This window comes from Nothobranchius furzeri, chromosome 5 (assembly GCF_043380555.1).
Source record: "Nothobranchius furzeri strain GRZ-AD chromosome 5, NfurGRZ-RIMD1, whole genome shotgun sequence".
NCBI classification, from domain to species: domain Eukaryota; kingdom Metazoa; phylum Chordata; class Actinopteri; order Cyprinodontiformes; family Nothobranchiidae; genus Nothobranchius; species Nothobranchius furzeri.
This window is the reverse complement of record NC_091745.1, coordinates 63,025,707-63,039,286: the sequence shown is the minus strand read 5'-3', so window position 1 is coordinate 63,039,286 and position 13,580 is coordinate 63,025,707. Positions and strand designations below refer to the sequence as shown.

At 42.2% G+C, this 13,580-nt stretch overlaps 1 protein-coding gene across 5 annotated transcripts in view; it reads left to right on the top strand.

Annotated features, from left to right (window-relative positions):
- The window catches only part of satb1b (SATB homeobox 1b), a 68,751-nt gene extending 57,082 nt beyond the window's left edge, over positions 1-11,669 (top strand). For all 5 annotated transcript variants that reach the window (XM_070550997.1, XM_070550998.1, XM_070551000.1 and 2 more), the window contains exons 12-13: positions 7,118-7,324; positions 9,231-11,669. In XM_070550997.1, coding sequence (XP_070407098.1) covers positions 7,118-7,324; positions 9,231-9,860 — 837 coding nt within the window. In that variant the 3' untranslated portion in view covers positions 9,861-11,669. The remainder of the gene's footprint in view (positions 1-7,117; positions 7,325-9,230) is intronic.
- Positions 11,670-13,580: the final 1,911 nt, after the last annotated feature.

Here is a 13,580-nt window from a genome sequence, read left to right as displayed (position 1 = left end):
TCCCCGCTTGACACTCAGTTAGTTGGATTGGGGGTTAAACCACCAAATAGTTCCAGAGCGCAGCCACTGCTGCAGCTCACTGCTCCCTACAGGGCTGGGTCAAATGCGGAGATGTAATTTCACCAGTGTGTGATGATGAGTAATGGGACTTTAACTCAGTGGCTAACCATCTATAGTGTTGCAAGGTTAGCTAACGTTAGTGTTAGCATTTCCAGCAGCAAAACCCTCGATCGCTGCGGCGGTTGAGAGTTGACTCTCTTCATCCAGATCTGTAGGCTTTTGTGGGTCTCAGATCACTTTCAAAGATTCATTCATTTCTGACTGAACCTGAGGTTGGGCAACAAAAGCTGATTCATTTTACCACTAGCTCTACCTTTCACTCATTTGCAGGTGGAAAATGAAGTCAAAGGTTAACATCAATTTCCTGTTTTGGTTAAGTTTTTACTATCTATATGATAATTTACTGATTATTTTTGTTCTGTTTGTTAAATATCATCACATCCACACGTTAAATCAAAATGAAATTGTAAAAAAAAAATCTAATATTTACTTGGGGGTGCTATGGGGGTGCAATGACTAATCCAGGGGTAGCTATAGCGCCCCCTGGTGCCGCCATTGCTTTAACTGCGTTTGTCTGACATTTTTTACTCAAAAGCAATCTATTACTTTGCTTTTCACATGAGTACAAGTCAACTATAAGCAGCAATCATGGTATTATATATATTTATCTACGTCTTGGTGATGCTTTGAGCCCAGGCTGGTTTAACTGTCACAGGAACCTCTGTAGTTTTATGTCTGCTGTGTTCTGTGTTGGCTGACAACCAGGACGGTGCTGAACTACTTGTTCTATTTATTTATGGAGAGCCCTTAATGATCTTCAGCAAAACACAGAGTACACTGGATTGAAGAGCCCTAGATCTTTGTTTTCTGGAACGTTTCGGAGCACTTTAGCATCAGGGGCGACAAGTTCCATGATCCAATCAAGAGCAGCCGGTGCTCGTCGGCCGTGGTGGAGAGGCTCAACAAATGCCATCAAACAATAAGGAGTTTGGTAATATCAGCTGAGAGTGGGGGTGTTACAGGAGCAGTAAAGTTCGTAGAAACAAATAATTGCATAGTTTCATAGCTTAACGACGTATTTAATAGGAAAGTGGTTTTATAAAAGTTTGTGTGGATCTAACTGCTGTGTTGCTGCCTGGACTGTGGAAGCAATGCAATTAGACAAACACAAACAAAGCTCCTGAAACTGCCATGGAAAATGCTGACTGTCCACTGTCCTCAGAGCTGGCTTGGAGCGGTGTTAACTGCTGCTTGGCGTACATCGCATATAAAAAAAGTGTTTAGAAGATCTTTTTCTGTTGTGTGATTTTTCCTTTAACCTCTTCTGTAAAAGCTAAACTCCTGCTTAGAGCTGTTGAAATGATCAAACAAAGACAGAAAACTGAGGGGGGGGGGGGGGGGGGGATGCACACTTGTAAACTAATAAAGTCTCTGTAGTTTATTTCATCAAATGGACTTCCTGGCATTGAGATGGAGTTCACGTCGCTCCTTTGTTTGATTGGCTCTGCTGCTTTGGGTTTAATCCTGCTGGTTTGGGGAGTGTTTGAGTTGGATTACTCCATCGTTGGGCTTGGGTACTGTTTCTCTGGCTTTGACAAGATGTGCGGTGTTGTGTGTGTGTGTGTGTGTTTGTGTTTGTGTGTGTGTGTGTGTGTGTGTGTGTGTGTGTGTGTGTGTGTGTGTGTGTGTGTGTGTGTGTGTGTGTGTGTGTGTGTGTGTGTGTGTGTGTGTGTGTGTGTGTGTTCTTCAGTACCGAATCAGCTGAAACTACAGACAGCCCAACTGGAGCGCCGTCCAAATCCCTCTGCATGCAAATTAAAATGCAACAATAAACGTGGCAAAAGAACAAGGTGGGCACGCAAGCTTTATGGCCCCCTCTGCTCACCCCTCCCCACCCACCTCTCTCACTCTCTCTCTTTTCTCCATCCTCCTCTCCTCTTTATGTCTCTCCCCCTCTCAGCTTCCTCCAAAAGCTCTCCTGGGTTTGATGTGGCTTATGGGAGGAGTTGGAACAGGGGACGACCAAACTGCTGAGTTATCTCTTGTATGCAGTGTGGCTCTGCCCTCTCTGTGCATGTGTGTGTGTGTGTGTGTGTGTGTGTGTGTGTGTGTGTGTGTGTGTGTGTGTGTGTGTGTGTGTGTGTGTGTGTGTGTGTGTGTGTGTGTGTGTGTGTGTGGACAAGCAGCACAGTGTAATCCCATGGAAATGAAAGGTGCTGCCACACACTGGCCGGGATGTAACAGCACCGCTCTGTCGAGCTGCCAGGACACACCACCCGGCTGAGAGAGCAGCTCACTGTAAAACCCAGAAAACACAGTCATTCACACACCTCGTCGCTCCTCTCCGACGCCTCTCTCTCTCTCTCTCCCCGGGTCGTCCCTTCTTCATTTGCCGTCTGCTCTGGTTCTTTCACACTTCTCCTGTAGCTTCAGCAGAAGTGTGTTATTTCCTTTCGGTCTTACTCAGGCTGTTGGAGTTTAGGTCATCGCGTCTGACCACGTCACCGAGCCTCTGAAGAGTCCTTCTGTCTCTGCAGCTGTGAGTTCTTAGTTTGCCCAAACAAACACCTCATTACTGTAACAGGGTTCATTACAAAGAAGCTGCCTCATTTTGAATCTGTTCAACTCCAACCACTATTCAAAACTCACCTATTTAACTGAAAAGACATTTTTACAAGGATATAAACTAAAACAGGCTTTAGAGTTAAACTAGATATCTTCCTGTTTTCAGATTGATCAATTACATCTGTTTAAGGTCTGTTGTTTGTTTTATTTTTATTTTCAAAGACTAGAAATCCCTGAAACTCCTGACTTGTTGGAGGCAATGAATTTGTTTATTTTTTATGTTAGAAATTTTCAGTGTGAAATAATCAGAAAACAGTCTAATGTCTCAATCATGTTGGAAGGAAAGTTACATTGAAACAGATTTCGTTCTCAGTCTGCTGGGGGGCCTATCAGCTTTTCTGCTTTAAGCCAAAGAGGGACGTAGCTACTGTTTACAGTCTCTGAGCCCGGGAGCTTTCCAAGTCTATGCCGAGCTAACGCTGCTGCGCCGAAATTTGTAATTCAACACATGCTGACAAAATGCAGCACTGTTTACTATAGAACCTAATCCAGTAATAGGAGCAACCCAGAAGTAATTTCTTGTATCTCTAAGAAGCCACAGCATCTTTTTGTTATACTCTAATATTGAATGAAGAAGGCTAGAAGCTAACGTTGAGCTAACAATGCTAACAGTGAATTAGAAGCAAATAGTCAGCTATAAAAAAACCTTAAGCTTCTTTTTCAATTTCCAACAACTCAATATTACAGTGAAATGTATTTATCTACTTATCAACTTATTGTCTATGACTCGTCTTCACTCATCATCTAGAATCTGCTGGCGCTGAACTGACGTAAAGTCTCTTTCTGGAATATTTCTCTCATCCGATGGCACCGTCTAGTGGCTGACAAGCATGTCACACAAATCATTTCTCCTTCCGTGTTTTTAAGATGACGACTTCACGTTTCTTGTTTATTTACGTCCTTCTGTAGCTGACAAACAGCTAAAACACGTTGTTTTACGAGTATTGTTCTCATGTCATGTTGCATTCTCATATATTTATATTTTAGAGACTTACTTGTCCGTGAAAAGTTCATCAACTCTGCATCAACCGAGGTATTCCTTAAATTTGAAGCACGTAAGCGGCAGTCTAACGCTAATAGTAAGTTCTGGTCGGCGCTCAGTTTTCTATTGCACGGAGCTCTGCCGGGCAGGGGGCGTGCTTAGCACAAAAAAAAAAACGTATCGCTTACGTTATATCATAGTACACGATAAAACAGGAATGGGGAACCCTGGTCCTCGAGGGCCGGTATCCTGCATGTCTTTCCTCCAACACTTCTGATTCAGTGGTTGGTTCACCTGTTCTGCAGCTCATCAAGCTCTACAGAAGCTCATTAATCACCTGCTGATTGTGTGATGATGGTGTCAGGTGTGATGATGCAGGGTTGAAACTAAAATATGCTGGATAGCGGCCCTTGTTGGACCAGGGTTCCCCACCCTTGCGATAAGATAATCACTTTTACGGATTTCTGAAAAACCATAGATTATTTCTGAAAGGTGGAAACCCTGGAAACATAGTAAAAGTATTAAAGTCTGAATTTTCAAATGTACTTAAGTGATAAAGTAAAAGTATTCCACTAGTGCCACAGTTTTATTTGAATAATTGATACATTTGCCACAGTGCGATGAATTGAATAATTGGATGAGCCTTAACTCATTCACTGCCAGCCGTTTCCTGATCAGAGAAGCCCTTCGCGGCCAGCATTTTCAGCGTTTTCACAGTTTTTTTTAAGAGTCATAGAACATTGCGCGCTAGGAAGATGTCAACGCCAAAACTAACAAAACAAGGAGAAGACTCACCTCCTACATCAAGAAGAATCCGCGCGTTTCAAGCATTGTCTGTTCTTTCATAATCCGTTGTCAAGTTGTGATTGGCAGAAGCTTTTCCAATTCGCGCCTCACTTTTTTTACAGCAGCGGCCCAAAACGATCTCCTAACACGGATTTTATGCTTCCTGATCACATGACGTGTGACGTACACGGATGAAGATCGGCCTTAGAGCTGGGTTGTTTGTTCTCATGGTGCGGGGGCTCGTTGCAACGCCCACACAGTAAAGCAATGCAAATGACGACTTTAGTAGTTTAAGGCAAAGCGAATAAAAAATAGCTTTTATAGCCTCGTTCACTTTCATTCGTTTTTTCTTTGTTCCGGAGACCCATGAGAAAGGGAGGACACTAAACTCCCCTAGACCCAAGTACAGATACAGAAAAAATATAAATAAAAAAAAAAGGGGACCCAATGCCTCCCTAATTGACACTCAGCAATAAGGGGTTGGATTGGGGGGTTAAACCACCAAATGGTTCCCGAGCGCGGCTGTGTCTGCAGGGGACGGGTCAAATGCGGAGAACAAATTTCGCACACACATCAGTGTGTGTGACAACTAATGGGACTTTAACTTTAACTTTGGAAGTTGTTTATTTGATAAAAATGTTTTTTTTATGTCAGAGTAGGGCTGGGCAATATGACCTAAAATTAATGTCACGATATATTGAGGATTTAACTTCGATAACGATAAATGGATGATTACTACAGGTATGAGCAGAAACAAAAGTTGTCCACTAGATGGAGTTGTCACGCGTATTACTTAAGTAACATTTTTACGTGACTCAAGGTGGTACAGCTTCTTAAAAGGCACATGAACGTTACCAACCTACTCCTTTTCACTTTTTTACTATCAAATTTATTGACATAGGAAAAATGATCTCGATAAAAGTCAGAAATTTCGATGATAAATTTTTGATTTATTGCCCACCCCTATTTCAGAAGTGAAATAATTCCTTTGGTATGAAAGCTTCAACAATACAACCAACAATTAAAGCTGAAAATTTAGCCTTTGACTTTGAAGTAAGCAGTTACATACATTAATAATATACAGAAAATACTCATAAACAATATTCAGTAAACAACAATGAGAAAAAAATAGTGCTGCATTTTCAAGTTTTCTGCCTAATTGTCACAGTGTGTGAATGTGAGTGCAAAAAACATAGTAAATAACAACAACAGCAATAATAATAATAATAATAATAATAATTATTATTATTATTATTATTATTATTATTATTATTATTATTATTATTATCCAGGCCAGTTCCATGAGTTTATTTTTAAGCATGGTTTAAAAGCAAGTTCTGACTTTTATTGGTTAAACCTAATTTGTATTTATTATTTTGTCAGATTCAAGTTGTTTCTGTGACCACTGTGGGTTTTTCTTTCATTTCCTGAAAGGTACCAACAATTTTGTCTACATCTGTATGTATACTGTTCCTTTATACAATTAATAAATTAAAGAAAATCTTGAAATTCACATTGAAAGTGCTTTTAAACTTTATTTGTAAAACCGCAAAACCGCAACGCGGCGGGGTCGTGTATGGCTTGGCAGAAAAAGAAACGCCAGTGCCGAAGTTCAGTGTGATGTGCTCTTTTATTGTGCTCATCTTCAGGTGAAACAGCCCCCCTCATTGGAACCTGAATTGACTCTGATGACCAACAACGCCCACAGCGCAGAGCATCTTTTTTTAAAGGGCCAGGCCCCGCCCAACCACTAAATTAACATCCTTTTCTCGGCAGTTTTAAATCACACACATCAACACATCCTAATGCTATCACCAAGCAATAGTATATTTCAACCCATGATCTACTTTTACATCTACACATTTTTCCCCTTTACATGTTAATCAGTTAACAACTCAATAATGCAGAACACATACACCGATGGTAGCCTACTGAAATATAATTTTAGCAATCACAACAAAACATCATGTGTGCACCCACGACAAATTGCTTTGTGTTATGCCAAAACCAACAGCTGATGTTTATAAACACATGTAGATATTCTGGGGGTACCCACCAACTGGTCCAACTTATAGGACAGGTGTAACTCGTGACGGCTCCTCCGTCACACGCAATATAAACTATTGAAGTAATATTTACATTTTAGCATCTTTTTCTTTAGATTAAAAGGGTTCTAAAAGTGACGCAGATCGAACGATGCTGCAAACCTGCAGAAACCTTCTCTTGCTGTGACCGAAGCTGCAGATGTTGACCTCTGTTACCCTCCAGCAGCTGCTCTGCTGTAGCTGAACGCGTCTGCTCAGGCTGGTTGTGTGATTCGTTTGCATTGCGAGCGCCCGGTCATGTTTGTGTGCTTCGTGGCCCTCTGCTGGATCATTTCAAACACAGAGTCACTTTCCTTCCTCCCCAGGGTGCTGCTCAGGCTGCACTCAGTATGCCAGCGTGTGCTTCTTGTCACATTAAACGGTTCCTTCCTGCTGTGCTGCTTGACCTTGACTAATTCACGTCTTCATCTTCAGCTGCGACACACAAACTGCAGCTTCAGCTTTCGTCAGACGAAGATGTTTTATTCTTTTTTTGTTTTTTAGAAGAAACATTATTGATGCTTTCTTGAAGCAGGTGTTTGGTCTCCTCTAAATCAGATTTATTATTTTTTTATTTCAGGGCTGGCTCTGCGAGTTGCTGCGTTGGAAGGAGGATCCGTCTCCTGAGAACCGAACGCTCTGGGAGAACCTCTCCATGATCCGACGCTTCCTGAGCCTGTCGCAGGCCGAACGCGACGTCATCTACGAGCAGGAAAGCAGCTCCGGCCAGCAGCACCACAACGAGCGCCCGTCGCACCTTATACACCTGTCCACCGAGCAGCTTCAGGTGAGCGAGGAACGTCGTCAGCTGATCCACAGCTAAACCGAACATCTCACTAATTAAATTCACACAAACAAGTTTTAAGGAGTTTTTCCACATTTTATCGACATTTGTTTGGTAAATGACTCATCTGACGGGAGAGAAAATAATCAGCTCTTTAGTAGAATTTTTTCCACGACACACACGAGATCCAGCACCAGACTCTCTTGATAACTGAATAATCTACTTACCAAATCCTAAATGTCTCAGACTAAAACAAATAAGTGAAAAACACGTTTTTTGTCCCTTTATGTGCATTTGACTAATAACCCAGGAAAATAAATAAACACCACTTAAGAGTTTTAATGAACGCCTGTAAATTAGAGCCACAGCAGCACTTCAAACTTCCTACTTTTCAGCAAAAGCTGTTTTCAAAGATATCATTAGGCTGAACTTATTTAACAGAGCTGCTTTCTACCAGACATCTGGCGTATGAATTGCAAATAACACAAAGGCTCAGTTAACGGTGGAAACATCTTAATGAAGTACAATAATACTCCTATTAAAAGTCCGTGCCACAGCTGACTGGCTGAGTTGTTATTTGGTTTCTCAGAGACACAGCCGGTGTTTCACAGAGACTCGTTCACCGGGTAGAAGCACGGTTTCACTTACAAACCCGCTCCTGCTGCAGAGCTGGAAACGTGCAGACCTTCGCTTGCAAACAGAACTGGTTGTAGATAGAAGGGTTAGGGTTTGGGCTATTTCTGACTAAATAGAGCAGTTCTGCTCTGTCCACAAAGAGCAGTGCTCTTTCATAATGCCACACGTCAGCCAAATCAGCCCACTCTGGCTCAACAAGAGCAGTGGTATGTTGGTCCAGTAAAACTGCATCTTTGGGTGCATTTATGCAGCTGGCAGGCAGAGTCCCTGCAAAGTGCTGTTTTGCAAACTTGATTATGAAACACCTATCCACAGCGTCTGACTCAGACATGGAAATGAAAGAGCAGCCATTTTTGCAGGGTCAACAGGGACCACGAGTTGCCCACTCGCTCCCTCTCCAGCCACACAATGAGACGTTTTACGAGTAATGCGTCATGTGTTTACACTAACGGGACTCTGACGGCAAAGTGGAAGCCATCGATAGCATTCTCACGCCGCAGCTAATCAGCCAGACCATCGCTAAGTGGATTTGTGCACGGGGAGCTTGTTTATCGCTGCCTGGCAGCCGAGCCTGATAAGCTGCAGAGGACATAATGGAGAAGCCAGTTTTCCTGAGAATTCCCACTTTTTGTTGTTGTGCTGGTGTCGTTGCAGTTCGCTTTCAGCCCCAACAATAAAAACACAATCTCACTTCACGTCTGAACCGGAGAGAAAGGAAAAAAGTTTCTGTGAAACTGATAACATTCAGTCATGTAGAAGGGAAACGTGTTTCATCGTAGATCTTCTGATTTTAACGGGATGTTTCAATTGTTTTGCCTCTGGGTTAATGTTATAAATATTTGCTGTTAAATAACGCTCCTGAACAGCCTCTGTTCAAAGAAATAGTGTTTGAATTCCTCAGGACTGGTGAGCTAGTGGCTGCCGCCTTAAAACTGTTTTGACTTGCACCTTGAATTACACAAATGTTCTTGCAGAAATAAAAAATAAATACAATAATCCCTAATGACCTTTGACCTCTGGGCACATCAAATGTCCTTCCTCCTGCTCCTGCTTATCTTTGCAGATGAAATCACCACATTTGTTTGAAGTATCTGTTTTAAGGTGTCAGACTAGCCATTAGCTCATCAGTCCTGGGGCTGTAAACCCTATTTCTATGAACTGAGGCTGTTCACGAATAATTCTTTTCAACTTTTATAACAAACCTGTTTATGGTTCAGATTGGTAACACCCTTACCTTCTTTTTGTTCTTGTTTTTTTTTTTTCTCAAATTCAGTCTCAGTCGACTCAGCTGCAGCAGCACCAGCCCTCCCTGTCCCTCCATCCTTCCCAGCCCCTTTTGTCCCAGCAGCCCCTGCAGCAGCAGCAGCCCCTCACCGGCCCCAGGCTGCCTCCCCGCCAACCCTCCACCGCCTCCCCGGCCGAGACGGAAGACGAGGGCAGCCGCGGAGGGAGCATCAAGTCCCGCAGCAGCGGAGGGAAGATCTCCCTGGAGGCGCTGGGCATCCTGCAGAGCTTCATCCAGGATGTGGGCCTCTACCCAGACGAGGAGGCCATCCACACCTTGTCCGCCCAACTGGACTTACCCAAGCTCACCATCATCAAGTTCTTCCAGAACCAGCGCTTTTACATCAGCCACCCAACCAAGGCGCCCAAGGAGCCCAACAACAACAACAGCAGCGGCAGCAACAACAGCACAGCGGTGAACACCAGCAGCAGCAGCAGCAGCAGGAGCAGCCCGGCCTTCGAGGAGGAGCTGACAGACTTCAGGGAGAGCGGAGAGCTGCTGAAGGAGTTGGACGAGAGCACGCAGACCAACAGCACCATCTTCTCCATCAAGATCGAGGAGCAGCTGGGCCGAGGCGCCGAGACCCACCACGAGTCGGAGCATGAGGTCAAAGAGTAGAAATCCGGCTCCCTCCGATCCTGGACTCAGAGTTCTGACCCGCACACTCAGACTGATGACCGTGCTGAATCCGAACGCTCTGAACGACACGACCCGGCGAGCTGGAAAAGCAGACAAGCAGCGTTGTCTGTGCACGCAGCGTCGGGACTGAACGGGAAGTGTTTATGTATAAATTAAAGTTACAGGCTCTGTGAAGTGACACACACACACACACACACACACACACACACTGAAAACCCATCTCATGTACTACTTTTTGGATTTTGTAAAACTTGTAATATTCACTGTAAAAACCGATGCATCGTTTTAATAATCTGCACAAAAACATTATTGTAAAGTACGTCACCGTGGATATTTGCTGGCTGCACTCGATGTCTGTTGTTTTACACTGACTATCTTTTTGAGCTACAGATTATATTAAAAAGAAAAAAAAATCAAAAAGACCCCCTGGAGTTTACTAAGAATTTGATAGGTGTATGTAATGTTTTAACTGGAATTTTCATTTTTGTTAATATCAAATGAAATCGAGGACCAAGTGGTTGTAAAGGCCTTAATTGTGAGGTGTGACGTCTGCAGCCTGCTGGAGGAGGAGTCATTCTTTTAAAAAGAGCATCGTGTGATTAGAAATCACTCCAAACTCGGGAACGCAATCACCCGAGAACAGCCGAACCGTTGCTTATCATTTGTTAGGGAAGATATATAATATAAATATATATAGACATTATATTGTAACTGTAAAAAAGTACAGTCTTAAAGAAACTATGCCAACAAATGCCTTGTACAATACGGCACTGCCGATGTTAGATTATTTTGCAAAACCTTTGTCACTGTAACTCTGACTCGCCACACAGTTAAAACAATGTGAATTAAACTATGTTTATGTTGTCTGACATTATTTATTTGCTGTGTTTCTGATGTAATTACAGTTTATTTTAAAAGTTTATCACAGTTTTTCCTCTTTTTTTTCTAAATTCTGCCATTTTTTTCTATTTATAAATGTGATTTAACACTGGCAGTGGAAGCAAAAAGTGTCTTAAACGTCTTCAGTGGAGAAATGTGCTTTAAAGGTCGCCTATAAAGTGCTGTATGTCGAGCAAATCGTGCTACAAGCTTCACAATTATTGTCGTATGCAACTTTTACTATCATGCAAATAAGCTTAGGTGAGATGACTAACCTATGGAACACCTTAGAGAGAAGAGAACATATGCAATCTGTGTGAAAATCCATGTCTGCCATGTGTCTTCCTTTGGTTCGAGATCCAACTCTAAAAGCTCCTCCTGTAAAAAAAAAAAAAATAAGAGAAAAAATAACAATCCTGTACAAAAAGTTTTTTTAAGCGTTGATTCAGACGAGAACACCCGTTATTTTGTTACGACTGACTGTTTTCTATGTGTTCCTCGGTTCCTCTCTGCAGAGATGTTCTAACTAGAAGTGATTGTTAATGACACGATTAAACCGTTTGTATGGTGACACTGATTCCTCGAGCGGACTCTTTTGCCCTCAGAGGGGTTTTTACCAAGCGGAGCTGAGATGATGTGAGCTGTTTCTGCGGCTGAGAGACGCCGGCTGACCCGGACATGTTTGTAACAATAACTGTAAATATCACATCCTATCAACCGCCGATTGTTTATGATTGTAAATAGGTTTGAAGTTTGTGTGAGAGCTCACGGCGGGGAGCTGAATCCTGCGCTCTGTTGTGCCTCCTCTTCTCAGAGCGACTGTACCTGGGCTCTTCTTACTGCTGAGTGTATCTGAAACACCTGTGAAATCTCAAATCAATAAAAGCTGAGGTGTGAACACCTGGAATGGAGAAATGGAGAAGCCCTCTTGCAGCACAGGTGTCCTGACCTGACGGTGAACTCCAGGTGAGGAAATTACCTCACCTGTGAACATCCAGACAAGCGGTCTGGGTTCTTTTCATGTTTTGCTCATTGAAACACAAATAGATGGGAAAAAAAAAAGATTCAGAATTGTCAAACACTCAGGATGTTCTTCCCTCTTTTGCCAGAGGTGATGATCTGGGGACACGAAGCACATTAAGGGGTGAAAACAAGATGTCGTGAAGTAAAGAAGCACCATTACGCTTCATTATTTCCTGATTTTTCTTCTTTTTGCATTAAAATGGCTGACTGACAGAGGTGCCAACGAACATCAGCAGCTTCAGGATTGTATCATTATCACCATTTTCACGAGGATCAGCCTCATTTGTCTCAGCAAAAACCTTCTGGAGCACCAATACTTCCATAGGACAGATGTACCTGGTGCAGGAAGAGAAAAATACACCAGAACAGGTGATTTTGTGTCCTAAACTGGCTTTAAGTTTCTCTGCATCTCTTCACATCAGATATCTCCTCACACGTTTAGTGGTGAGTCAACTCAGGAATCAGTTGCTTATTTTTATATGGTCTTTACATTATTAGGCCACGCCAGACAGATACTTAAACAGATCTGGGAGCAAATAAGCCATCCTCCACATGGACGTTGCAGCTGACGCACGTGTGGTGAAGCTGGGCTGGAGCTCTGCACACACTTCCATCGTCCAAATGCATGTTTGAGCTCCAAAAAAAGCGAGGAGGAGAAACCGATGTCATTCTAAATCTTAATGCATAAAGGGAAACAATTAGTTTAATTGTTTATTTTATCTTCATAAAGCTAATTTTCAAAATAAAAGTTAAAAATTTTGGGAAAAAAAAAATAAAACCTGTGATGGACATGTAGTGTTGCAACCTCTTTTTTCTTTTTTTTTAACGTTTGCCTTTTGTCTTTAAACTTTTTATGCTTTGTCAAAAAAAAAGGTCCTAAAAGTTGCTGAATAAGTACAAACATCAACATAATAAATTCCTTACGATGTGTATAAATAAATCTACCAGTAAACATGGAGTCCACACACTGGAAATACATCTCTGAAGCACTTTTATGAAAGCACCACCTCCGTAAACAACACTCTGAATGAAGCTCTGGTTCCAGGTTTAGATCAAAGATCTAAAACGTTTAAGTCACTCTGGTGAAAGAAAAGTTTAAAAATAAGGTTGGTAGTTAAAAACTGTGAAACAGAACAGTCGGTGAACGAGAGTTGTTCCAATAATTTGGTTTTGTGCCACACTGAGGATGCACATCTGCAGCATGGACACATTTAAAGATCATTCATGCTCTGTTGAACACATTCTCTGCGAGAGTCCTCCAGAAGACGTCAATCAAAAGTCAACAAGGAGTTTGGGCTTCATATGAGCAGAATGCAACCGTGCATCTGTTTTAGTTCAGAACAAAGACCTTATTTAAAGATGGAGGCTGGGAGAGTCACAGTTTAGAGAAAGATGATTCATGTTTTCTCCAAGATGAACAGCCTGATGAGCATCACTTGGAAACAGAACAAATAAATATTAAAGGTGTAACAAGCTGCTTTCATGACAAATCCTGTTCTTTTTGTGCATGTCGTGGTTCAAACTAAGTCACAAACTCGCAGGATTTTTCCATCCTGCACATCCTTCGATCACCAGTAGAGCTCCAGGAGTCTTTGTAGCTTGTTGGAAAAGACTCGAGTAACGAGCTCTGCATTGTTGCAACATGAATGAAAAAAAGATGATTTCAGGTGCTCAAAATTGACTTTCTGCTTTCTAACATGATGCAAACAAAAGTTTAAACTTAAATTAGCAGGTTTAGAACAAACAGCAAGGACTCAGCTAATGAAACTTTAGGAAAACTTTCTGTTTTTTGTGCAT